Below are 25,291 nucleotides of genomic sequence, written 5' to 3'. Positions count from 1 at the left end.
CCAAATTGGGCGTCACTGAGCAGTTTATTGTTAAGCAGGTTCCATATGATAATCCCGTTGATGACTCCTTCCATCAGTTTACTGATGATCAAAAGTAGTCTGATGGGGTGGTAATTGGCTAATTGGATTAAATATGGACAACTTTTCACAATTTCAGGTAGATACTAGTGTTGTAACTGTGCTGGACTAGCTTGGTTAGAAGAGCGGCATGTTCTGGAACACAAGTCTTTCATCCTATTGCCAGAATATTGTTAGGACTCATAGCCTTTGCAGTATCTAGTGCCTCCAGTTGTTTCGTGATATCATGTGGAGTGAATTGAATTGGCTGAAGATTGGTAGACCACTGGCAGGGTTCGAGATGGATCATTCACTTAGCACTTCTAGCTGAAGATTGCTGCAAATGCTTCAGCCTTATCTTTTGCACTGATGTGTTGGGCCTTTCCACCGTTGAGGGTGGGAATATTTATGGAGCCTCCTCCTCCATTGACCATCACCATTCACAATTGGATGTGGTAGAACTGCAGAACTTAGATTTGATCCATTGGTTGTGGAATCGTTTAGCTGTGTCTCACTTGCGGCTTATGATATTTGGCGCACAAATAGCCCTGGTTACTTGATCACCCAGGTAGACAGTTAATTTTTATGTGTGCCTGGTACTGCTCCTAGCACGATCCCCTTACTTGATGGTCATAGATGAGTCGGAGAAATGCCAGCCTATGAGTTGTAAATTGTGTTGGAGTACAGTTCTGCTGTTGATGGTTCATAGGACTTAATGGATGCCCAGTCTTCATCTGTTCAGAGTCTGTCCCAGCTATGGACATAAGTGGCGAAGTCTTGGATAAGCAACCCTCATTCTGACACATCATCCTCCCTGCCGTGACTGTACTAATAACAATGGGGTTCTGACAGTGGTCCATAACTGTCCTCATCTTATCCATGAACAACAGGTTAATAAGGGAGGACTTTGCCTGGGAGGCCTAGATATCCAGCCATATTGATGACCTCTGTACCCTATCTGATACTGTGTATTAATTTATTTGGGGCTATTTCAGAATATAAGATCAACTTTGCAAAATCAACATTATGCCTTTGGGGACATCCAGGAAATGCCAGAGGTTGAAGGTGGCCCAAGGTTCTCTCTTAAATGGTCACAGGTGGGGTTCCGATACCTAGGCATTTTTATTACCCCCAGTCGCACACAAAGGACAGCAGGGAACTCCAGTGATAGCTCCTGATGTCTGGGAAATGAACTCCACCCCATGCTTGAGGCAACTACAATTTAGTGAGTTTGATGAGTGCTCGCCCATGATGTCAGACAAGGAACTAAACCAACCCATAAGTTTCTGCAGAGTTGAACTGGGAAACATTATAGGAGCATACATGTGGGATAAAGCAAACAAGGAAGGACATTCATATTAATGAGGACCATTTGGCCCAACTATTAAATTGGAAGAGCCTCCCATCTCTGGAGATTCCGCCTAATATTGTCAAACAAGTGAGCAAAGTTAGTCCGAAATAACCGATCAAACATGAGAGTAATAAAAATGCCTAGGTATCGGAACCCCACCTGTGACCACTTAAGAGGGAACCTCGGGCCACCTTCAACCGCTGCCATTTCCTTGAGTTCCCCGAAGGCATAACCTTGATTTTGCAAAGTTGATCTTATATTCTGAAATATCCCCAAATACATTAATACACTGTATCAGCAGTCCCACTTCCAGAGCGGTTATGTGGATATTCTGACAAACTGCCTCTGCCAGCGGCTCTATCACCAACGTAAACAACAGTGGTGAAAGGGGACAGCCTTGACGTCTACCCTACCAATCCTGAAGTTCCCAGACTTCACCCCGATGGTGATGACCGTGGCCAGAGGGTGGCAATATAAAACCTCCACCCACCTAGCCAAAACCCCACCCAACCCAAACCGCTCTAATATAAAAAAGATACAGCCATTCCAGATGGTCAAATGCTTTCTGTGCATCTAAGGAAATCACCAACCCCGAATTGATCATTGCTGACATACTTAGACCATATTCAGCAGCCTTCTAATATTATTAGAAGACCTACAGCCCCTTATAAAACCTGTCTGGTCCTCTTTGACAATATAGAGCCACACCTTCTCCAATCTCAGCACCAAGATCTTAGACAGAATCTTGAAATCTGAATTTAATCGAGAGATGGGCCTGTATGAAGCACAATCCTCAGGAACCTTCCCCTTCTTAAGAATGAGAGAAATACTAGCTTCTCTCAAAGATGGTGGTAACCATTCATGCATATAGGAGTGATTGTACATCTCCAACATTGGCCCTGACAGAATCCCTATAAACTCCTTATAAAGCTCACCCTGGAGACCATCAGGGCCAGGCACTTTCCCACTCTGAAGTTGCCTAGATGCCTCCTGTATTTCCTGAACTATCAAGGGGGCATTAAGGAAAGAGGCCTGTGGGATGAACTCAGATTTCTCCAGTTTCCTCATTTCCCCGCCCCCACCTTGTCTCAGTCCCAACCCTTGAACTCAGCACCAACCTCCTAACCTGCAATCTTCTTCCTGACCTCTCCGCCCCCCATCCCCACTCCGGCCTATCACCCTTGCCTTAACCTCCTCCCACCTATCGCATGTCCAACGCTCTCCCCAAGTCCCTTCTCCCTACCTTTTTATCTTAGCCTGCTTGGCGCACACTCCTCATTCCTGAAGAAGGGCTTATGCCCGAAACGTTGATTCTCCTGCTCCTTGGATGCTGCCTGACCTGCTGCGCTTTTCCAGCAACACATTTCAGCTCTGATCTCCAGCATCTGCAGTCCTCACTTTCTCCTGTTCCAAGGTTACCCCTGGGAGGTCCAGATTCCTAAAGACTTCAATTTTAGCCCACCTGTCCTCAACCTTCAGACCAATACAATTCAGAGTAAAAAATCCAAAAAGCCTCATTAATCCTTTTGGCATCGTACATGAGAATCCCGGCACCGTCTCTAATTGCAGTATGCTTTTTCCTAGTCAGATACGCTAAATACTTCCCTGGCCTATCTCCATACTCGACCAGCCTTTGTTTAGCAAAAGCAAGTTCTTTCTTTGCAGTTTGTGTAAGTATTGAATTCATGGCAGTCTGAGGGCCGTGATCCACTGTAGCTTAGTCACTGAAGGCCATGCAAAATGTGCTGCCTCGGCGGCTTTCAGCCGCGTCTCAAATGGACGTTGCTGTTCCTCCGTCTGTCATTTCTAGCCAAATAGGAAATAGCTAATCGCCTAGCAAAGGCTTTAGCGGTCTTCTATAGCATAGATGGACTACTAGCTGTTCTAGAGATGATAGTCACGAACTCCTGAAACTCCTTCAAAAAGTATTCCACAAATTTGGAATCCTTAAGGAGAAAAGGATCCAGACACTAATGCTGCAAACCTAGCTCCTCACCCTTGGCCTTAACCTCCAGATATGCTGCCGTGTAATCAGAGATAGCTATGTTCCCAACTTTACAACTGATAATCAAATCCAGAAGGGTCGGGGGAGCCAGAAGAAGATCAATCCTCGTGTAACATTTATGTGGGTTTGTAAAAAAGGTGAAGTCCCTGCCTGTAGGGTGAAGACATATCCAAATATCCACCAACCCCAACTGCTCACATGAGTTAACCACCTGCTTGGCCTGTGAAGAAATAGTTGGGGGCCCACTGGGCATCCTGTCCACTATCTGATCCAAAAGGCAAGTTAAATCACCACCAATCAACCTCCCCCCTCCCGTGTTCCAAAGGCATTCAACCTTGAAACGGCACTAACCAAACATTTGAAGGGATGTGCCGGAGGACAGGAGACATTTCAAATGCCATATTCCTCCCCATGTATCAAACTGTCCCTACTCATCTTTCATCTGCTCTGATAATGTGAACGGAAGGTTTTTCTGGATAACCACCTCCACTCCCCTACTTTTAGTAGTTAAGGATGAAAAGAATACTCTGTCATAACCCCCCCTGTTGTAGCTTCAGGTGTTTTCCCATCATCAAGATGGATTTCCCACAACAGATCGATATCAACCCTTTCACCCTTTTAACAGGCGAATTACTTCCCTTGATGTTCCACGTGCACCATTTAAGAAGACACTTTGCCATATCCCCTTTCAGAGACCCTTTAACCCCCGGGAGGGAGAACCCTACTTAGTGTGCTGCGCATAAGTAAACAAAGACTCCGAGTAGCAAAATTGTGTATGCAAAAACTACTCTATGATCACTACAATCAACTATTGCTACCAAAAAACTGCAAAGAAAACCAACTATAAAACCTTGAACGGGAGACTTTTTTTTCCCCTCCCCATAGCGGGCATTCACCCTATCCATCTCCTCCTTCACAGCTCCTTGAAGCCTGGACTGTGCTGCAGCCTTAGGCAAAAAAAACTAAACTAGGCAATGATCCTTAAAGTCAACAAAAAAAGACAAAGTCAGGATAAGCATTCTGCCCATCCCCGGCTCCATGCTAACCCTACTTGTGACTGAAAGAGAACAAAAAAAAGGGAGACAACAAAGGACACCCACAAACTTGCCCAGTTATAAAAAATATGATAGGAAGAGCTTATTCCAAGATTTATTTTTAAATTATTAGAGAAAGAGAAAGATAAACGGGGGAGAGGGGGGAGAGAGAAAGGGAAAACACAGGGAAAGAAGGAAAAGAGGATGAGCATTAACTGTATTCTTCAGACCAGTCAGTCTGTTTTAAAGTGTCTTCAAAGTTCTAAGCTTTATCCACTGAGTCCTCGTGGCTGAAACTGAGCACTGCGGGGTACCTTGTAGAGTATTGGATGCTCAGGTTCCTCAGCCTCTTATTAACTTCATTGAAGGACTTCCTCTTTTGAATTATAGCTGCTGAGAAATCCTGGAATATCGTGATTTTTGACCCCTTGTGCAGCAGTGCCTGTGGCTCCTTTCCCAGTGGTCTGGAGGCTTCTATCACTTTTTGCTTGTCCTTGTATGTGTGAAGTGCACTAGGTGGGGGTGCTGTACCGGCCCAGACCTTTGCACTGCGATCCGATAGACCCTTTTAATCTGCAGCCGGCTGGACTTGATTTGAAGGCCCAGGAACTGTGGCAGCCAGTTTTCAAAGAAGCTGACTGGCTGACCACCTTCTTCACCCTCCGGGAATCCGACAATATGAAAATTCGTCCTCCAGCCATGATTTTTCAAGGTCGTCAACCTGGTCTTGTAAAGTCCGCATCTCCTGCTCCAGTACCTGGATTCGACAAGATGAGGACCCGATCTCCTGTTCATGCTTCTGCAGCATGGACGCGATGGGTTGAACCTGGGCAAGGGTCTCCTCATGGACCTCCTCAATCACAGCCCCAACCTTCGAGGTAAGTCTCACTGTCACCAATTCCTGTGAGTCTGTCAGGACCCTTGGGGGTTCGGGAGAGCTAATGCTGTGGCCCCTGGTGTGCTCGGTGCTGCAGGGTAGTGTCCTCCCTGCTGCTGTTTGCTCACTCCTTTTCCTTTTGGCATTCTTCCCACTCCCAAACATTAATGAATATGTATTCTGTAAGGTTTTAAACTAATAATTCTCCACATAAGTTGGCCAGGGATGGTAAAAAACACCAGTATGCCTTGGCTGTTAGGCAGAGCCATCTACGACAGTTCTACAGATTCGCCACCATCTTGCCGAGTTGTGGGAGATTTTTAATGAATATTTATCCTCTGTGGTTACTGAGGAGAGAATCATGAATGCTGTGGAAATAAGGGAAACAAGTGTGGGTGTCATGGACTGTGTACATATTACCAGAGAGGAGGTGTTTACTGCATTAAACTGCATTAAGGTGGATGAATCTCCTGGGCCTGATCAAGTCCACCCTCAGATGTTGTGGGAGGCTAGGGAAGAAATTGCAGAGATTTTTGCTTCATGTAATGTTCCAGAACACTGGAGGGTGGCTAATGTTGTTCACATTGTTTAAGAAAAATAGTAAAGATAAGTCCGGGAACTAAATAGGAAGGGTTTAGAGGGATATGGGAAGGATGCTGGCAGGTGGGACTAGATTGGGTTGGGATATCTGGTCGGCATGGGCAGGTTGGACCGAAGGGTCTGTTTCCATGCTGTACATCTCTATGACTCTACAGACATTAGTGCTAGGGACGTTGTTGGAGGGAATTGAAGGACATGATCAACCAGCATTTGGATGGTCACGGTCTGATTAGGGATAATCAACATGGATTTGTGCCCGGCAAGTCATGTCTGACAGATCTTTTAAAGTTTTTCAGAGGTAACCAAGAGGATAGATTAAAGTAGTGCAGTGGATGTTGTCTGTAAGGACTTTAGGAAGGCCTTTGACATGATCCTGCATGACAGGCTGGTAATGAAGGTTAGATCACATGGGATCTAGGGAGAGCTAGCTAACTGGATTCAAAATTATCTCAATTGTAGGAAGCAGAGGGATGATGGTTAATGGTTGCTTCTCAGACTGGAGGCCTGTGACAGGGGTCATTGTTGGGACATTTTTTATTTATATAAATGATCTGAATGTGAATGTACAAGGCATGATTGGGAAATTTGCAGATGATACAAAATTAAGAGCTATTGTTGATACTGAGGAAGGTTAACAAACATTTCCGAGGGATCTTGATCAGATGGGGAAGTGAGCTGAGGATTAGCAATTGCAATTCAATAGTGATAAGTGTGAGGTGCTGCACTTTGGAAAGTCAAACCAAGGTAGACTTGTACAGTATATGGTAAAGTCCTGGGGAATATTATGGAACAGACGGACCTAGGAGTACAAAGTGCATTGTTTTTTGAAAGCGGTGTCACAGGTAAACCAGGTGTTGAAGAAGGCACTTAGTATGTTGGCTTTCATTGGTCAAGGTTTTGAGTATAGGATTTGGGACACTATGTTGCAATTGTGTAAGTCAGTGGTGAGGGTGCAATTGAAGTATTGTGTACAGTTTTGGTCACCCTGTTATAAGAAAGACATGGTTAAACTTGAAAAAGTGCAAAGAAGATTTATGAGGATGTTGCCAGAACCAGTAAGCCTGAGTTATAGGGAGAGGGTAGCAAGATAGTTCCTTGGAACATAGGAGAATGAGGGGTGACCTTATTGAGGTGTATAAAATCATGAGCGTAGATAGGATGAATGCATAAAGTCCTTTTCCCATGGATGGGGAATTGAAAATTGGAGGGCATAGGTGTACGGTGAGAGGGAAAGATTTAAGATGGACCTGAGGAGCAACTTCTTCACACGCGTATATGGAATGGCTGTCAGAGAAAATGGTTGAGGTGGGTACAATAGCAACATTTTAAAGAAAAAAATAAGATGGGAACATGGGTGGGAAGGGTTTAGAGGGATATGGACCAAATGAGGGCAGTTGGAACTAGCTGAGTGGGCACCGTGGTCAGCATTGACCAGTTTGGGCCAAAGGGTTTGTTTCCATGCTGTTTTACTCTATGACCTGCCATGAAAGGATTCAAGGAGGAGACGGTGAGATCTGCAGATGCTAGAGATCAGAGTTGAGAGTGTGTTTCTGGAAAAGCACAGCAAGTCAGGCAGCATCAGAGAAGCAGGAAAATCGACGTTTTAGGCCGGAGCCCTTGATCAGGAATCAAATTCAGGTTGCAGAACATGAGCTGAGTTTCCGGATTAATAGTCTAACTGATAATACTACTAAGCCATCTCCTCCTCTTATAAATATTTTAATAATTTGAAAAACTTCAATTCCATGATGTTTCAAGCTTCCATATTTGAGGCGATATAAATGTAACTTCTGCAATCTGCCTCAAAATTTAACTATTTTGAGCTCAGTTTTATTCTGTTGATTTTTGCACTGGACCCCACCTGACCCGATATACCTTCCCAGGGTGAAAACACTATTTCAGATCAGAGCTTTCCAGCTTCTGTTCTTTAAATTTCAACTCCCTCTACCTGTCCACCAGTTTTGTTAGCCTTCATACATGGACAACCTTAAAAATTCACCCATTCCATCACCAATGTTCTGCCATAACTCTCCAAGCCCCTTTTGAAAATACCTTCCAAACTCTCAGTCTCTTATCAACCAGAAAGACTTGTGAATATACCATTCACTTTTTCTGCACCGTTGCTGGATCAAATCTTGGAAACTAATTCCAAAAAGCAATTTTGATATACGTACGTAGAATGGACAGCATTATTTCAGGAAGGTGGCTCACCATCACGCCTCAAAGATAATTGAGGATGGGAGATGTCTACTGATTTCACTCTCAACAAATATGAAATAATTTTCTACTCTACAATTCATACTTTCCCACCAATTTTTAGAAATTAATTCAATCTACTTTTAATCTTAAGTTGATGTCCACGCTTTTGGTTGTGTTGAACTGTAGTTTTGCCCACCTCGGTGTCACTTTTGCAACTTCTATACTTCTTATTTTTTCATTTAACTTAATATTGTGTTGGAATCAGGTGAGAAGGTGTAGAAAGGTTCCTCTCTTTTTCCACTCCTTATTTTGCTACAATGAAAATAATGTTTACCAATTCAGTGATTATCAAATTATTTACATGCTTGACCAAAAGGAGATACTCAAGTTTCCTTATACTGTTTTCTTTTAAAAATGTATCTGTTGGATTTGAACCAATTAATAATTAAATAAACTTTTGACTTTTATGCACATGTGCATAGATGACTTACACACATGTAAATTACAAATAGGAGAATAGATCAAGCACTTTATACTGTCTGATAAAAGTTTGAAAAGTATGGTCCCTCTCATTTGGTAATAAAATTATTTAAATATGTTGATGGGTGAGTGACATCTGCATTATTGTGGTAGATGGATTTTGAGCACCAGACGGGACTCAAATGTGCAGGTTGGATGGAGAGCACGGGGAAAGGAGGCAATGACATAATGATATTGTCATTGAACTAGTAATCCATGGATGTAGGTAGTGTCCAGGAGACTTGAGTTTGAATCCCACAATGGAAGATTAGATTCCCTACAATCCACACCAATCCTCCGAATTGGACCCAATTCGGACCCAATTCCCTGTGACAAATGCACCTAACATTGTGGGTAATTTAGCATGGCCAATTCACCTAGCCTGCACACCTTTGGACCGTGGGAGGAAACCCACACAGACATGGAGAGAATGTGCAAACCCCACACAGACAGTTGCACGAGGCTGGAATTGAACCTGTGTCCCTGGCACTGTGAGTCAGCAGTGCTAACCACTGAGCCATCGTGCCACCCCAAAAGATAGTACAGCTTGAATGCAGTAATATTAAAAGTCTAATAAAGACCATGAAACTCTTGTTGATTATGAATCATCTAGTTTACTAATGTCTTTCAGGGCAGCAAGTCTGCCATCCTTACTGGAATGTGACTCCAGATCCACTGCAATGTGATTAGGTCTGAAATAGCCTAGCAGGTCCATTAGTTGGATCAAAATGTTGAGAAAACTGAAAAAAAGATGCAATAGCATATATCGCCTGGCATCTACCTAGGTACCGGACAACAATAGCAGACTCAGTCCTGTTGACTCTACAAAGTCATCCATACTTCTGGGGGCTAATGACAAAATTGGGAGAGCTGTCTCACAGACTAATCAAGTAAAAGCTTAACATATTTATACTTAAAGAATCAAACAGTGCAGACAATCTCTCATACATCCTTATCTTCTATATATCCTGCTAGGTGGACAGGAAATAGCCAACAGAGATGGCTGTACAATTGTATTTGGAAGGGCAAGAGTTACTCTGGGAGTTTTCTATCTTAACTTCAGGCCTATGATGTTTCAGCAAACCTGGGCATGAAAATCTCTGCTGATTACCACATAATCACCCAAGCAAATGAATAGGTTCAACTACATAATGAACAGGTGGTGAGGAAACCAAAAGAGGGCAAATCATACTTGACCTCATCATCACCAATCTGCTCTCTGCAAATACATCTGACCATAACAATATTGTTAAAAGTAACCACTGCAGTCCTTGTGGAGACAAACTCCTGTTTTCACGTTAAGGATATGCTCTATTATGTTGTGTGGCACAATTATTATGTTAAATGGAATAGAATTTAAACAGACCTAGTAACTCAAAACTGGCCATCCATGAAGCACTGTGGTCCATCATAAGCAGCAGAATTGTACTCTAATGCAATCTTCAACTTTGTTGCCTGAAATATCCCTGCTGTACGTTTTCCATAAAGCCAAGGAGTCAACTCTGGTTCAGTGGAAAGCAGAGGAGTTGTCAACCTGATGGAGCTACAAAACAACCTGTGTGCCAAACAACATAAGCACAGAGTGATTGATAAGATTAGGCAATTCCACAGCCAACGGATCTGATGTAAGCTCTGTAATCCTGGCACATCCAGTCATGAGTAGTGATGAACAACTATATCAGTCTGTTAGAGGAGGAGACACTCAAAATGCTCATCTTTAGTTCAGTGTTGGGGTAGCCCAATATGAGTGAAAAAGACCAGGCTGAAGCATTTGCAGAAGTCTTCAGCCAGAGGTAATGGGTGAATGATACATCCATATGGGCGGCATGGTGGCTCGTAGTTAGCACTACTGCTTCACAGCACCAGGGACCTAGGTTCAATTCCACCCTCAGATGACTGTCTGTGGAGTTTGCACATTCTCCTTGTGTTTGTGTAAATTTCTTCCGGGTGCTCTGGTTTCCTCCCTGTCCAAAGATATGTGGATGGGCAATTTAGCATTGCCAATAGTGTCCAGGGGTGTGGAGGCTAAGTGGATTAGCCATGGGAAATACAGGAAAAGGATAAGAGGTTTGATCTGTTCAGAGAGTCAGTGTGGACACTTGGGCTGAAAGGCTTGCTTCCACACTTACAGGGATTCTATGATTTCTATCTTGGCTTCCTCTGGAGGTCCTCATTGTCATTGGTGCCAGATTTCAGTAAAATTTATTCACTACACATCATATCAAGAAATAGCTGATATATTGTAAAGACTATGGATCCCTGAACAACATTCCAAGTACATTCTGGAGACTCATGCTTCAGAACATACCAATTCACTCGCCAAGCTATTCAACTAAAGCTACAGCATTGGCATCAATCCGGCAGTGTGGAAAACTGCCAAGGACTGGCCTGTAGACAAACAGCAGCACAAATATAATCCAGTTAGTTACTGTCCCATCAGTCTATTCTCTGTAATCAGTAAAGTGATGAAAGGTGTTGTCATCAGTGCTATCAAGCACAAATTGTTCAGTAGTAACCTACTGATTAAAGCTCAGTTTGTGTTCTGCGAGGGCCATTCAGTTCCTGACTTCATTAAGTTGAATTCCAGAGGTGAAGTGAGAGTCACTGCCCTTGACATCAAGGCTACACTTAACCAGATGTGGCATTAAGAAGCAATGGCTCAAAGGAACATGTTTGTGATTGTTGGATGTTAGTCATCTCAGTTCCAGGATATCTCTGCAATTGTTCCTCAGAGTAGCATCTGAGACTTAACCATCTTTAACTGCTTTTCAACAACTTTCCTTCCATGGGGAAGTAGGGATGATTGCTCAAGGTTCAAACCATTCATACTCCCTCATATGCTAAAGCAACCTGTGTACAAATGCAGCAAGTCCTTACTGATAGCCATTTCTGCTGACAAGTGGCTAGTAAGATTTGTGCCAAACGAGTATTAATGAGAGAGAATCTAGTTAACACCCCCTCCCCACCCCCAATTCGATATCTTTACCACTACTGAGGGCCCCACTATGAAGATGCTGGAGGTGTTATTGACGAGAAACTAAACTGGTCTAGCCTGAAAAATACTATGGCTACATGAGTGCGTCAGATGCAAGAAATCCTACAGTGAATGGCCCACCTCCTAACTCCTCAAAGCCTGCCCACCATCTGCAAAGCACAAGTCAGGAATGTGATGGAATACTTCCCGCCCGCCTAGATAGGCATAGCTCCAACAACGATTAAGCTTGATACCATCCAGGGCAGAGCAGTTCACTTGATTGGCACTACATCCTCAAAACGTCACTCTCCCCACAGCTGACATGTGAAAGCAGCTGAGTGCACCGTAGTCAAGAAACTGTAGAAATTCACTAAGGTACCTTAGACAGTACCTATCAAATCCACAACCAATGCCATTAAGAAGGACAAGGGTGGCCAATGCATGGGAACACCACCACCTGCAATTTCCCCTCATGACTTGGAAATATTTCATCATTCCTTCAGAGTTATCAGGTCAAGTCCCTAGAACTCCTGTAAAAATGGCACTGTAGGACTACTTACACCAAATTAGACTGCAGTGGTTCAAGAAGACAGTTCAGCACCTCCTTAAGGACTTCAGAATGGTCAATAAATGCTGACCCAGCCAGCAACACCCATATCCTCTGAATGAGCTTATGAAAAAGTGGCACACTCAAGAGTCTTGCTTCTCTGAGTTGTGGGTTTTGTTATTTACAACTGACAGGTTACACGGATGTACTTGTGGCTGAGTTAACTCCATTTCTCAGGTAGAGTTCGTTGTCTAAGGTGACTATGCCTAACATTTAATTTCTCACCAAGTTGACTACCCATATAATGGTCTGGTTGCTTTGTGAATGGCTTAAGAGATGATCTATTCACAAACCTTCAGTATTTATGTCTGTAGATAGGCTGTCTCTATTTCCACTTCTTTGGAACGAGACACCACTTTGCAATTGTTCATCAACCTTGGGAACCCCTACTTCAAGTCACATTAATATTGGTTATGATTTGGAGATGCCAGTGTTGGACTGGGGTGTACAAAGTTAAAAATCACACAACACCAGGTTATAGTCCAACAGGTTCAATTGGAAGCACACTAGCTTTCGGAGCGACGCTCCTTCATCAGGTGATTGTGGAGGGCTCGATCATAACACAGAATTTATAGCAAAAATTTGCAGTGTGATGTAACTGAAATTATACATTGAAAAATTGATTGTTAAGCCTTTCATCTGTTAGAATACAGTGATAGTTTCACTTCTTTCATGTGTAAATCACAAAACCCTTTTTTTATAAAGTTGCATTCTCGGGTTAGCTGTTAACAATGGTGATCAATCTAAACATCAGGCCATAGACAGAGAACACAGGGGCTAACACCTTCAACATAGCTAGACAATATGTTGAAGGTGCTGGCCCCCTGTGTTCTCTGTCTATGACCTGATGTTTAGATTGATCACCATTGTTAACAGCTAACCCGAGAATGCAACTTTATATAAAAAAGGGTTTTGTGATTTACACATGAAAGAAGTGAAACTATCACTGTATTCTAACGGATGAAAGGCTTAACAGACAATCAATTTTTCAATGTATAATTTCAGTTACATCACACTGCAAATTTTTGCTATAAATTCTGTGTTGCGATCGAGCCCTCCACAATCAACTGATGAAGGAGCATCATACCGAAAGCTAGTGCTTCCAATTAAACCTGTTGGACTATAACCTGGCGTTGTGTGATTTTTAATATTGGTAAAGTCTTTTGAAGTTCAGTCATTGGTTTACAGCCTGTATTTGCATTGAGTCATTCTGATTATTGTTCACTGGGTAGCTGGACCTGGATTTCTGTTTGATCTGCATTTCCAGTAACAGATATGGATAGAAGCAGAACTGGGGGATTGCCTGTTCAGCATTGGCAGATACAAAGAAGCTGAGAGAGCATGCAAGGTTTAATTCAGTTGCCAGCTGTGAAGCACATTGCACTTGTAAAAAAGATTTGCTATCACAGCTTATAAGAGGAGTATTCTCTCTTTGTGAAACTGAATATCACCAGCAAAAAATCTTTTTCAGGATAGGGTGAACAAACTGCATTTGAAGTTAGTGTTAGACGTATCAAGCTGAATCGTGAAGCCCCTTACTAACAAAACTGCCTTGAAATCTAAGATACATCTTGTATCTCTTCACAAACTGTCACCTTCTGTCAGATTGCCCATGCTTTTAGAAACTGAAATTTAGAAATTATACAAATGGGCTGATTAAGGTGAATGGATAACAACAGCAGCTACCTGTACAGAGGAACCTCGATTATCCAGCATTCAATTATCTGAGTATTGGATTAACAAGTTTTTAGAAGATTTGTAGCTCAATTTGAGGTTCTGGATGTGAGTTTGCTCACTGAGCTGGAATGTTCGTTTTTAGACATTTCATCACCATACTAGGTAACATCATCTGTGAGCCTCCGGGTGAAGCACTAGCGACATGGCCTGCTTTTGTTTAAATGTTTAGGTTTCCTTAATTGGTGATGTCATTTCCTGTGATGAAAGGAAAGGCTGGTGGGTGTAGGGAAAGCTGGATGACGAAATAAGTTGAGGGTTTGGTTAAGAAAAAGGAAGCAAATGTCAAGTATAGACAAGATAGATTGAGTCCTTAGAGTATAAAGACAATAAGAATATACTTAAGAAAGAAATCAGGAGGGCAGAAATGGGACATGAGAAAGCTTGGCAAATAGAGTTAAGGAGAATCCAAAGGGTTTTTATAAACACATTAAAGACAAAAAGGTAATAAGGTTGAAAATAGGGCCCCTCAAAGATCAGTGAAGCAGCCTTTGTGTGGAGTCGCAGGAGGTGGGGGAAATACTAAGCTAGTATTTTGCATCAGTGTTTACTGTTGAAAAGGACACAATAGATATAGAATGTAGGGAAATTGATGGTGACATGTTGGAAAATGTCCATATTACAGAGGAGGAAGTGCTGGACATCTTGAAACACATAAAAGTGTAAATGCCCAGGACCTGATCAGGTGTACCCTAGAACTCTGTGGGAAGTTAGGGATGATTGCTGGGCCTTTTATTGATGATAAAAATATCTCAGCAATCATAGGTGAGGTGCCGGAAGACTGGAGGTTGGCTAACATGGTGCCACTGTTTAAGAAGGGTGGTAAGGTCAAGCCAGGGAATTATAGACCAGTGAGCCTGATGTCGGTGGTGGGCAAGCTGCAGGAGGGAATCCTGAGGGACAGGATGTACATGTATTTAGAAAAGCAAGGACTGATTAGGGATCTCACAAACTTGATTGAGTTTTTTGAAGAAGTAACAAAGAGGATTGATGAAGGCAGAGCAGTGGACGTGCTCCGTATGGACTTCATTAAGGCGTTCGACAAAGTTTCCCATGGGAGATTGGTTTGTAAGGTTAGATCTCATGGAATACAGGGAGAACTAGCCATTTGGATACAGAACTGGCTCAAAGGTAGAAGACAGAGGGTGGTGGTGGAGGGTTGCTTTTCGGACTGGAGGCCTGTGACCAGTGGTGTGCCACAAGCATCAATGCTTGCTCTGCTACATTTCGTCATTTATATAAATGATTTGAATGTGAGCATTAAAGGTAGTTAGTAAGTTTGCAGATGACACCAAAATTGGAGGTGTTGTGGACAGTGAAGAATGTTACCTCAGATTACAATGGGATCTTGATCAGATGGGCCAATAGGCTGAGAAGTGGCAGATGGAGTTTAATTCAGATAAATGTGAGGTGCTGCATTTTGGGAAAGCAAATCTTAGCAAAACTTGTACGCTTAATGGTAAGGTCCTAGGGTGTGTTGCTTAACAAAGAGACCTTGGAGTATAGGTTCATAGCTCCTTGAAAGTGGAGTCACAGGTAAATAGGATAGTGAAGAAGGCATTTGGTATGCTTTCCTTTATTGGTCATAGAGTATTGAGTACAGGAGTTGGGAGGTCATGTTGCAGCTGTACAGGACATTGGTTCGGTCACTGTTGAAATATTGCATGCAATTCTGGTCTCCTTCCTATTGGAAAGATGTTGTGAAACTTGAAAGGGTTCAGAAAAGATTTCCAAGGATGTTGCCAGGCTTGGAGGATTTGAGCTATATGAAGAGGTTGAATAGGCTGGGGTTGTTTTCCCTGAAGCGTTGGAGGCTGAGGTGTGACCTTAAAGAGGTTTATAAAATCATGAGGGGCATGGATAGGATAAATAAACAAAGTATTTTCCCTGGGGTTGGGGGAGTCCAGAATTAGAGGGCATAGTTTTAAGGTGAGAGGGGAAAGATATAAAAGAGACCTAAGAGGCAACTTTTTCACGCAGAGGGTGGTACATGTATGGAATGAGCTGCCAGAAGAAGTGGTGGAGGCTCTTATGATTGCAACATTTAAAAGGCATCTGAATGGGTATGTGAATAGGAAAGATTTGGAGGGATATTGGCCGGGTGTTGGCAGGTGGGACCAGATTTTGTTGGGATATCTGGTCAGCATGGCCGGGTTGGACTGAAGGGTCATTTTCTGTGTTGTACATCTCAATGACTCTATATGATGCATGGTTTTATAACCATGTGGCTGAACACTTTAACTCCCCCTCCCATTCCGCCAGGGATATGCAAGTCCTAGGTGTCCTCCACTGTCAAACTCTAGCCACCCGACGCCTGGAGGAAGAACGCCTGATATTCCACCTTGGGACCCTCCAACCATAAAGGATCAATGTGGATTTCACCAGTTTCTTCATTTCCCCTTCCCCCGCTCCTTATGTCAGGTCCAATCTTCCAACTTGGCACCACCCTCCTAACTGTCCTACCTGTCCATCTTCCTTCCCTCCTATCTGCTCCACTCTCCCCTCTAACCTATTGCCTTCATCCCCACCTTCATCTACCTATCGCATTCTCAGCTGCCTTCCCTCCAGCCCCACTCCCCTCCAATTTATCTATTGGGCCATCCCTTCATTCCTGCTGAAGAGCTTATACTCGAAAACGTTGATTCTCCTGCTCCTCGAATGCTGCCTGGCCGGCTGTGCTTTTCCAGCACCATACTCTTTGACTCTGATCTCCAGCATCTGCAGTCCTCACTTTATCCATCATGGTTTTATAACAAACATTGTTGAATTCAAAGAAGAGATCCATTCCAGCGAAAGGATAGATACGGTAAATAGACAAGGACTTTTCCCTGGGGAGTCCAGAACTAGAGGACATAGATTTAGGGTGAGAGGCGACAAATCTAAAAGGGACCTAAGGGGCAACTTTTTCATGCAGAAGTCGTGCATGTATGGAATGAGTTGCCGCAGGAAATGGTGGAGGCTGGTACAATTACAACATTTAAAAGGCATCTCGATGGGTATATAAATAGCAAGCGTTTAAAGAGATATGGGCCAAATGCTGGAAAATGGGATTAGATTAGACTAGGATATCTGTCGGCATGGACAACTTGGACCAAAGAGTCTGTTTCTGTACTGCACATCTCTATGACTCGATGACAGTGTTTAGTTTGTAAAAGTATTCAGGCCATCCGAGCTGGAAAAAAGTTTTAAACTGACATGATTTAAGTGAGAAAGTTCAGTCGGCTAGCCCCTGTCTTGCAAATCAAGGGAAGCGAACCATATCTCGTGAATGGGCAGTAAGTCCTTCACAGGAAATGCTTGCAAGCTTGTCAGTTGTGTAAGAAATCTTAAGCTGATGACTAAAGTGAAAGTTGCACTCTGGAATCTGACTTGTCTGACATAACAGTTGGTTGCGATTATTGCACCATAATGAGTAAGCATTGATACCAAAACAATTTCATGCTGTTTTGTTTACTTTGTATTTTTACTAGACATTTAATTGCAAAAAAAATTAATATTGTTAAGTATTCTCACTTAAGTACACTTTCTTGGCCATATCTTCTCGTAAATCAAAATCTTTACTCTAACTTTCATCTGTTTTCTACCAGGGAGATTAGAGCCAGATGCTGCACATTGCACAGGAATACGCGTTGAAGCAGAGACACCTGGCCATACGGTACTAACAGCTAGTGCTGGATCTCTGGAGGTCCACTTTAGCAGCAGTATCACCATTGCTTCTTACCAGCGGCTTAGAGTAAGCATCTGTGACACAACCCAAGCCATATTGCAGTCAATATAGGTGTTATACCAAAGCATTATTTATGAGGCTTATCAGTTATATATGAGTTATTAAAATAATAAGCTGGTCATGTTTTGTTTATTCTGTATATACTTGTCTATTTCATTTTTTTCATCAAGTATCTTTCAAACAGAGCCATTAAAGTTTTGTCTGCTTGTATTATGTGAAAATGTTCAGTGTAATCCATTTTTCTTATTGCTATTTACTGATTGTGAGTGCTTTATTATGTAAGAATGTATGGCACTTTGTTCTTTTGGATATAAAATTTTCTTTTTTCCTCAGCACCTCCATTTCTGAATTATTATATATGCTGTTGGATTTTAAATTCTGTATTTAATGCTGAAGATTATTGATCATATCATCAGCATGGTCTACTGGACCATATGTTGAGACGGAAACCGAATGGTCTCGTCTCTACGTGTTCGTTGGAAGGAGAGATCAAACCGGCTAGAGTTTGGAGCAAAAACACCGTTTATTACAGAATCAAAACTGGTACACTATACAACGAATTCAAAAGCATGCAAATTCGTTGGAGAAGGCGTTCTGTCTCTCCCTTCGGATCTGGTGCAGTTATACTTCGCGCTTCCTCGAGTTCCCGGTCAGGTTCCCCTTGTTCGGCTCTTTCATTGGTCGGTTCACCTGTCTGTGAAGGGATTAGTGTCTCTATTGGCTGCCCCGAGATACCTGTCCCACTCCTGCTGTGCCGAACAATGGGTAGACATCCTGGGTTCGGCAGTTTCCGATCTTGTAAATTAAAAGTTTATTGTTGGAAGGGTTTCCTCATTGCCATGCGTCTGGCTGTCTGGGCGTTCACAATAGTTCTCCATAGTTGAATATACAGATATTATCATTTAACATAGGACCCGAATGAGTTTGACGTCAGCGGAGGCATTAGCAAGTACTTTATCAATCAAGTGTGGTATCGGTGCGATTTACACTATCCGATAGTTACCGGTTTCCTTTATTAACAATGAGAGTGTAATAGGATGATCTGAAACTGACGGACATGTTCTAATCCCCCAGGAATGTGGCCCCAGGCAGACAGTTCTGCAGTGGCTGGGTTTACTTTACATGGCTGTGTTTTAGTTGGTATCTGACAGTGTCTGCTTTAATAATGGTGCTCCCCTCCCTAGCCCCAATGTAGGTACCCCGATAGCAGATTCTCCCCAACACATAGGAGCTTCCTTCTCATTAGAGAGTGATAACTGGTGGCGGTTTAACCTGAGGATCACCATATCTCAGGCAAGGGAAGAGGTTGAGAAGGATGATCCCTCGTGGTAACCTCAGCTGGTGCAGGAACTGAACCCACGCTGTTGGTATAACTCTGCATCGCAACCCAGCTGTCCAGCCAACTTAACTAACCAACCAATATCCACATCATTGATCACTTGAACATAACTTTTATCTTTTGAGTTGCTTTTATAGATTTTGAGAACATAAAAGGTTTTCACGTCACCTCATACTGGATTTGGCTAGCAGTTAAATTTAAGGAAAAACTCATTGCAGAAAGCCAATGGATCTCATTAATCAAAAGTAATGGGACTGTCCTTGTTTCATTTTGTACATAACCCACGATAAGTGTCACATCTTTTAAATGATATATTTCTGAGTGTGCAATTTTAATATTAGACCCCCCGTCCCCACCAGTTTATATCTCAAGAGCAGCTCCTTGTCAGATTTACCTAAGTAATAATGGTCGCATTGAGGACCAATCTTTAAGTCATGCATTTTTTGTTTAGTTCTCTGAATGTAAAGAGAGCAGAGTTAACAAAGGTCTCTTTTCCAACTGAGCTCGACCCGACCAGGAATGATTTTTCATACTGACTAGTGCTCCAAACATGGACGAATGCCTCACTACTTAACATGGAGTTAAAAGAATAACTTCTAGAACTTTATATATAGATTGTGACGTTCTGGTGTCTTGTATAAAAAAAATCTGGTGTTTGCATCATCACTTTGTTCCAAGAACACTGGAATGTTGGATTAGTGATAATGTGATAGACCATAAGGTCTGAGGCTAGGAATTCTGCAGAAAATAACACACCTCTTGACTTCCCAAAACCTGTCCACCATCTACACAGCACAAGTCAGGAGGAGGATGCAATACTACCCACTCGCCCGACTTAGTCCAGTTCCATCAACCTTCAGGAAGCTGGACACCAACCTGTTTAAGCACCAGAGGTTGAAAGTCGTTTAGACAGTGCAGGCAATTTTTGTTCTGATATTTATTCAGACTTTCGCATGAAAAACTCCAATACCACTTATTACTTTTTTCCCATATCACAGAAATGTTATGGTGCAGGTAAAGGTCATTCATGTCTGCACTGACTTTCTAATTGAGCATCATGGCTTAATGCCATTCTCCTGCCTTTTCCCCATACCCTTGCATGTTCTTTCAGTTTAATAATCATCTGATATCCTTTTGAATACCTTAATTGAACTGTCACCACCTTTACTTCCAGAAAGTACATTCCAGACCTGAACCACTTGTGTACAAATGTTTATTGCCATATCATGTTTGTTTCCTTTGCACATCAGTTTAAATCTGTGCCTCGTCTTTCTTGCTTCATTACACAATGAGGAACTATGTCATCTTGTATGCTGTATCCAATCCCTAACAGATTGTTGGTGGTGTCAGCAACAGGTGTAAACAATGAGTCAAAATACAGAAAGGAGATAGAGTACGTGGTATCATGATGCAATGATAACAACCTCTCCTGGCAAAAAAGAAGAATTGATCATTGACTGCAACAGAGCTGAGGCAGAAAGGGTCAAGTTCTTAGGAGTGAAAATGAAGAACAATCTGACCTGGACCTCTTACGTAGATGCAACAGTCAAGAAGACACAACAATGCCACATCTTCCTCAGGCAGCTTAGGAAATTCCGCATGTCCATAAGGACCCCCGCCAATTTTTACAGATGCACCACAGAAAACAATCCATTGGGTTATATAACAGCCTGGTGTGGCAACTGCTGTACCCAGGACCATAAGGAATAACAGAACATTGTGTGCACAGCTTAAACCATCATGGAAACCAATCTCTCATCCATGGAGTCCATTTACACTTTCTGTTACCACAGAAAGGCTGCCAACATCATCAAAGACCCCTCCTATCCCAGTAATGCTCTATTGCAACCTCTTCATCAGGCAAAAGATGCAGAAGCTTGAACAAATGCACAAAAAGGTTTAAAACAGCTTCTTCGCTGCTTTATTATTTGCCGACTGGAACACTGTAACTTCAAATAATGTTCATCTTGCTTTGTGCATGTCCTGTGTAGTGGCAACCTTGCATGCCTCGCTCTAAGCATCCTATGATTTGTGGGTCCTTATTTGCAATGATCCATCCGTACTGCTCACAAAACAAAGGTTTTCACTATTTAGGTACATGTGACTGCAATAAATAAAATCAAGTACAAAAACATAGACCAACGACTTGCAATTTTATATGTTGCCATTTCACATGGTGCAAAGTGCAAGGGCTCTGTAAAACTACTCTAATATGTTATCCTTCGTCCTTAGCCTCCAGCCAAAATTCTTGGTTTGTTTTCTAATTCATTTCTTTTGCAGAGATTATTTCTGTCACCTATAAACTTATAAGTACCAAATTCCAAACCCATGAAAAGCATCCTGGAAATTCTATAATTTTTTTCGACTTATAATTCACCATTATTGTCGGCATCTTTTGTTTTTTAAAAGTCATATTACTGTCTTAGCCCTTTAGACCTAACTTGAAAAATAGTGGTTCTTCTAGCTCTTCCATGTCAATGAATCATATTGGTTGATACTAGGATTAATACTGAAATGCAGATAAAAGCACCAGAAAGCTAATAATACTTTCAGATGTGCACTTTCATAAGCAAACCATGCAAATGAAATGAATAAAACAAGTAAATTAATGTAAGTAAAACAAGTAAATTAACGTAAGTGCATCTAATTACCATCTTAAAAGAGTACTGCCTATTCAGTATTTCTTGTACTGTTCCTTTTGAAGATTGTTTCAGAGAGTACTTGGCTATAAGTCTTTACTTGGATTGTTCTATTTGTTCATATTCATATGTGCAAGTATTGTGAATATTAGTTCATGAAATCATGTTTGGTCTGACTGGATAATATTTTTTTCAGTGTGCACATAAACCAGTTGTGTTTTATACATAATTTTTATCTCATTCCTTAGGCCTTATAAAAACCTGTTATTGGAGCAGATTCTTAAAAAATTCACTTGAAAACATATTTACTTTAATGTTGATGTTGTGCAAGAGGAAAGAATATTTATTAACTTGCCTAAGGGAAAGGGGATCTCTTGTCTGAAAATTAAAGACTGTGAAATTACCTCTGCATTACTTAGGCACATAAGAAAATGACACACAGGTCTTCAATTGTGGAGCTAAATGGCAGTGAATAGTTGATTGGTACAGACCATGAGGATCCTGGATTTCATGTCTAGATTGTTAGCTTTTCTCAACAAAAAAGACTCGAGTTAATTACAAAAATATGCAGAGAGATTCTGCTCATCATTTGGTCTAATAGTCAGTTTTAATGGACAAAGTTAAAAATGTCACAACACCAGGTTATAGTCCAATGGGTTTATTTGGAAGCACTAGCTTCCAAATAAAGGAATCCAAGATTGTGGTAAAGCTGGGAGGATGGGATTGAGGATTATCAGATCAATGTGTTCTCATTAAATAGCAGAATGAACTTGATAGACCAAATGGACTATCAATACCCCTAGGTCTCATGGCAAATTACCCATCCATTGTTGATTTTCCCCAGAAGTGCAATGTATTATTGTTACAGTTGAGCAGCTTTCACAGTCCATTTCTGCAGTGTGTGACATGTGCCACATGTTCACAAATTATATTCAAGTTACAAAGATTTTACTAACAAGGGTAAGCCTATTTTTGTTAATAAATCTGATTTCATCCAACAGAGTAGTTCAGTAATATATACTATTCTTATAATGTCAGGCTATTGATCCAGTTGCAGTTGCTATAGTCACACTGACTTCTTCAAAAGAAATGCTGTTCGAAGGAGGACCTAGACCTTGGGTGTTAGAGCCATCTGGATTTTTCACAGATCTGATTGGTGAAAAGGGGGAAGCAGTAATCATCAAACAACAAAGAGCTCCACTGGTAAAAAAGAAAAATCACCATGGGTTTAGAGTCATTTGTGTATCCTTGGGAGAACAGGTAAGAGGTATTATGCAGCAATATTGTAAAAGTTAGCTTTGCAAAATTAATGAGTTATAGTGTTAAGGATATCTGCTTCTACAGTGCAAACAGCTTAAGTGTTTTTTTAAATCACTCATTGGATGTAGTGTCACTAGCTGGGTTATCATTTATTGCCATGCTTAGTTGCCCTTGAAAAGATGATGGTGAGTTGCCTTCTTGAGCTGTTGTAGTCCTTTTGCTGTAGATAAATCCAAAATGCAGGAGAGAGTTCCAGAATTTTGACCTAGCGACACTGTGGGGGTAGTCATATATTTTCAATTCCGGATGCTGTGGCTCAGAACAGTTCTGAAGAAAAGTATTATCAGACTCAAAACATCAACTCAGTTTCTCTTGCCAAAGTCGTCGAGGTTCTCCAGTATTTTATGTGTTAATTGCTAAGCAAGTTTTGTCTGAAAGAATCAAAACAGAAATTTCTGGAGAAATCCAGCAGGTCTGACAGCATCTGTGGAGAGAATGGTGCCTAATAGTAATGTTGGTGATATCCTGCATCGCTTCATCAAGAATAGCATGATGGGATGATGATTTGGCTGGATTGGTTTTGTCCTGTTTCTCATGTGTAGAACATACCTGGGCAATTTTCCACATTGTTGGTTAAATGTCTGTGATGTAGATGAACTCAAACAGCATGGTTAGGAGCATGGCAAGTTCAGGAATACAAGTCTTTGGTACTGTTACTGGAATGTTATCAGAACCCATATCCATTTCAGTACCCACTTCCTCCAACTGTTTCTTGCTATCACCCAGAGTAGATCACATTGGCTAATGACTGACCAGTGATGTTGGGGATGTCTGATAAAAGTCAAGATGGATCATTCATTTGGAATTTCTGGCTGAAGATTGTTGCACTGATGTGTTGAACTTCTCCATCATTGAGGATAGAAATATTTGTGGAGCCTCCAACTCCAGTCCACCATGTTTCATGAATAGATGTAGATCATTCAGCCCCTTCAGCCTGTTCCACCATTCGGTGAAATCATGGTTGATCTGTCTCCTAGATCCATATATCTGTCTTAATACCTTTATCCCTAAATACCTTTGCTTAAAAATTTATGTGTCAGATTTAAAAATAATAAATGATCTTGCATCAACTGCCATTTGTGGATGAGTGTCCCATACCTTTTAGGTATGTCCTTAATTTTCAAACTGTGTCCCCAGTTCTAGAGTCTCCAATCAATGGAAACAGCTTATGTTTATGAACTCTGTCTTTTCCTGTTAATATCTTGGTCAGATCATCCCTTAACTTGGTAAACTCTAAAGAAAACAGGCCTGATCAGGTAGAAAACCTAGACAAGTACGCCACCACAGTTACGGACTTCATTAGTAAATGTGTAGAAGTCAATCCAGTTATTTCCCCAACCGTAAGTCTTGGATGAACCAGCAAATCCACTCCCTTCTGTCTTGATTGCTACCTGTCTGGTCTTCAGATGACCCAGACCAATACAGGAAATTCAGATATGACCTTCACAAAACCATCAGGGATGCCAAGAGGCAATACTGGACCAAGCTAGAGGCCCAAACCTACCAACCGACTCCCGCCTATGGCAAGGTCTCAACAACACTATGGGATACCAAACAAAGCTGAGCAAGATAGCAGACAAAGACACATATCACCTTAATGTTTTCGAGGCTCAGTTTGAACAGAATGCCAGCAGTGTGGTGATTCCTGCCCCAATAATCCCAGATATATCCATTCCCTCGGTCACCACTGCAGACATCAGATCGATCAACCGAAGGAAAGCGATGGGCCGGGATGGTGTCCTTGGCCGAGCACTCCGATCCAGTCTGGACCAACTGGCAGAGGTATTCACTGACATCTACAACGTCTCTCTCCTACAAGCTGAGGTCCTGACCTGTTTCAAGAAGACCACCATCATTTCCATAACTAAGAAAGCACATGTAGTATGCCTTAATGATTACTACCCAGTGACACTGACCTCACTAGTCATTAAGTGCTTTGAGAGGCTGGTCATGGCCCACATCACTTTCAATCCCCCAACTTGTTTGGATCCCCTACAATTTGCTACTGATGTAACAGGTCCACAGCAGATGCCATATCCGTAGCCCTGCACACTTCCCTGGAAAATCTGGACAACAATGACACCTACATTAAACTCCTGCTCATTGACTACAGCTCTGCCTTCAATTCCTTCTAGACTGATCCCCATACTCCATGAGCTTGATTTTGGCTCCACCCTCTGCAACTGAGTCCTCAGCTTTCTGACCTACAGACTGCAATTAGTGAAGATAGGTGACTGCACCACTTCCACAATAACACTCAACACTGAATTTCCCCCCAAGGATGCGTCCTCAATACCCTAACTGTGTTA

General features: G+C 42.0%; 1 protein-coding gene across 1 annotated transcript in view; it reads left to right on the top strand.

Moving 5' to 3' along the window:
- The window catches only part of LOC132830233 (nuclear pore membrane glycoprotein 210-like), a 188,844-nt gene that overhangs the window by 54,191 nt on the left and 109,362 nt on the right, over positions 1 to 25,291 (top strand). Inside the window, exons 13-14 of the mRNA XM_060847766.1 lie at positions 17,545 to 17,690; positions 22,701 to 22,922. Coding sequence (XP_060703749.1) covers positions 17,545 to 17,690; positions 22,701 to 22,922 — 368 coding nt within the window. The remainder of the gene's footprint in view (positions 1 to 17,544; positions 17,691 to 22,700; positions 22,923 to 25,291) is intronic.

This window comes from Hemiscyllium ocellatum, chromosome 31 (assembly GCF_020745735.1).
Source record: "Hemiscyllium ocellatum isolate sHemOce1 chromosome 31, sHemOce1.pat.X.cur, whole genome shotgun sequence".
Taxonomy (NCBI): domain Eukaryota; kingdom Metazoa; phylum Chordata; class Chondrichthyes; order Orectolobiformes; family Hemiscylliidae; genus Hemiscyllium; species Hemiscyllium ocellatum.
The sequence above is the reverse complement of the archived record's forward strand: the minus strand, read 5'-3'. Positions and strand labels throughout refer to the sequence as shown.